Source organism: Pteropus alecto, unplaced genomic scaffold (assembly GCF_000325575.1).
Source record: "Pteropus alecto unplaced genomic scaffold, ASM32557v1 scaffold25, whole genome shotgun sequence".
NCBI lineage: Eukaryota > Metazoa > Chordata > Mammalia > Chiroptera > Pteropodidae > Pteropus > Pteropus alecto.
The window spans coordinates 13,447,574-13,447,852 of record NW_006441955.1 but is presented as its reverse complement, the minus strand read 5'-3'; the positions used below and the strand labels follow the sequence as shown (position 1 = coordinate 13,447,852).

The 279-nt window shown below is 63.1% G+C and overlaps 1 protein-coding gene across 1 annotated transcript in view; it reads right to left on the bottom strand.

Annotated features, from left to right (window-relative positions):
- FOXD3 (forkhead box D3) overlaps positions 1-279 on the bottom strand; it is a 1,422-nt gene that overhangs the window by 649 nt on the left and 494 nt on the right. Inside the window, 1 exon segment of the mRNA XM_025052001.1 lies at positions 6-279. This exon segment is cut by the window's right edge and continues 134 nt beyond it. Coding sequence (XP_024907769.1) covers positions 6-279 — 274 coding nt within the window.

Below are 279 nucleotides of genomic sequence, written 5' to 3'. Positions count from 1 at the left end.
TAGGCTGTAGGCACCGAAGCTCTGCATCATAAGCGCCGTCTGCTCGCGCAGGTGCTCCTGCTGGTGGCGCTTGAAGCGTTTCCGGCGCCGCAGGAAGCTGCCGTTGTCGAACATGTCCTCGGACTGCGGGTCCAGGGTCCAGTAGTTGCCCTTGCCCGGGTTGCCCGGCTCGCGGGGGATCTTGACGAAGCAGTCGTTGAGCGAGAGGTTGTGGCGGATGCTGTTCTGCCAGGCGGGGAACTTCTCCCGGTAGTAGGGGAAGCGGTTGCTGATGAACTC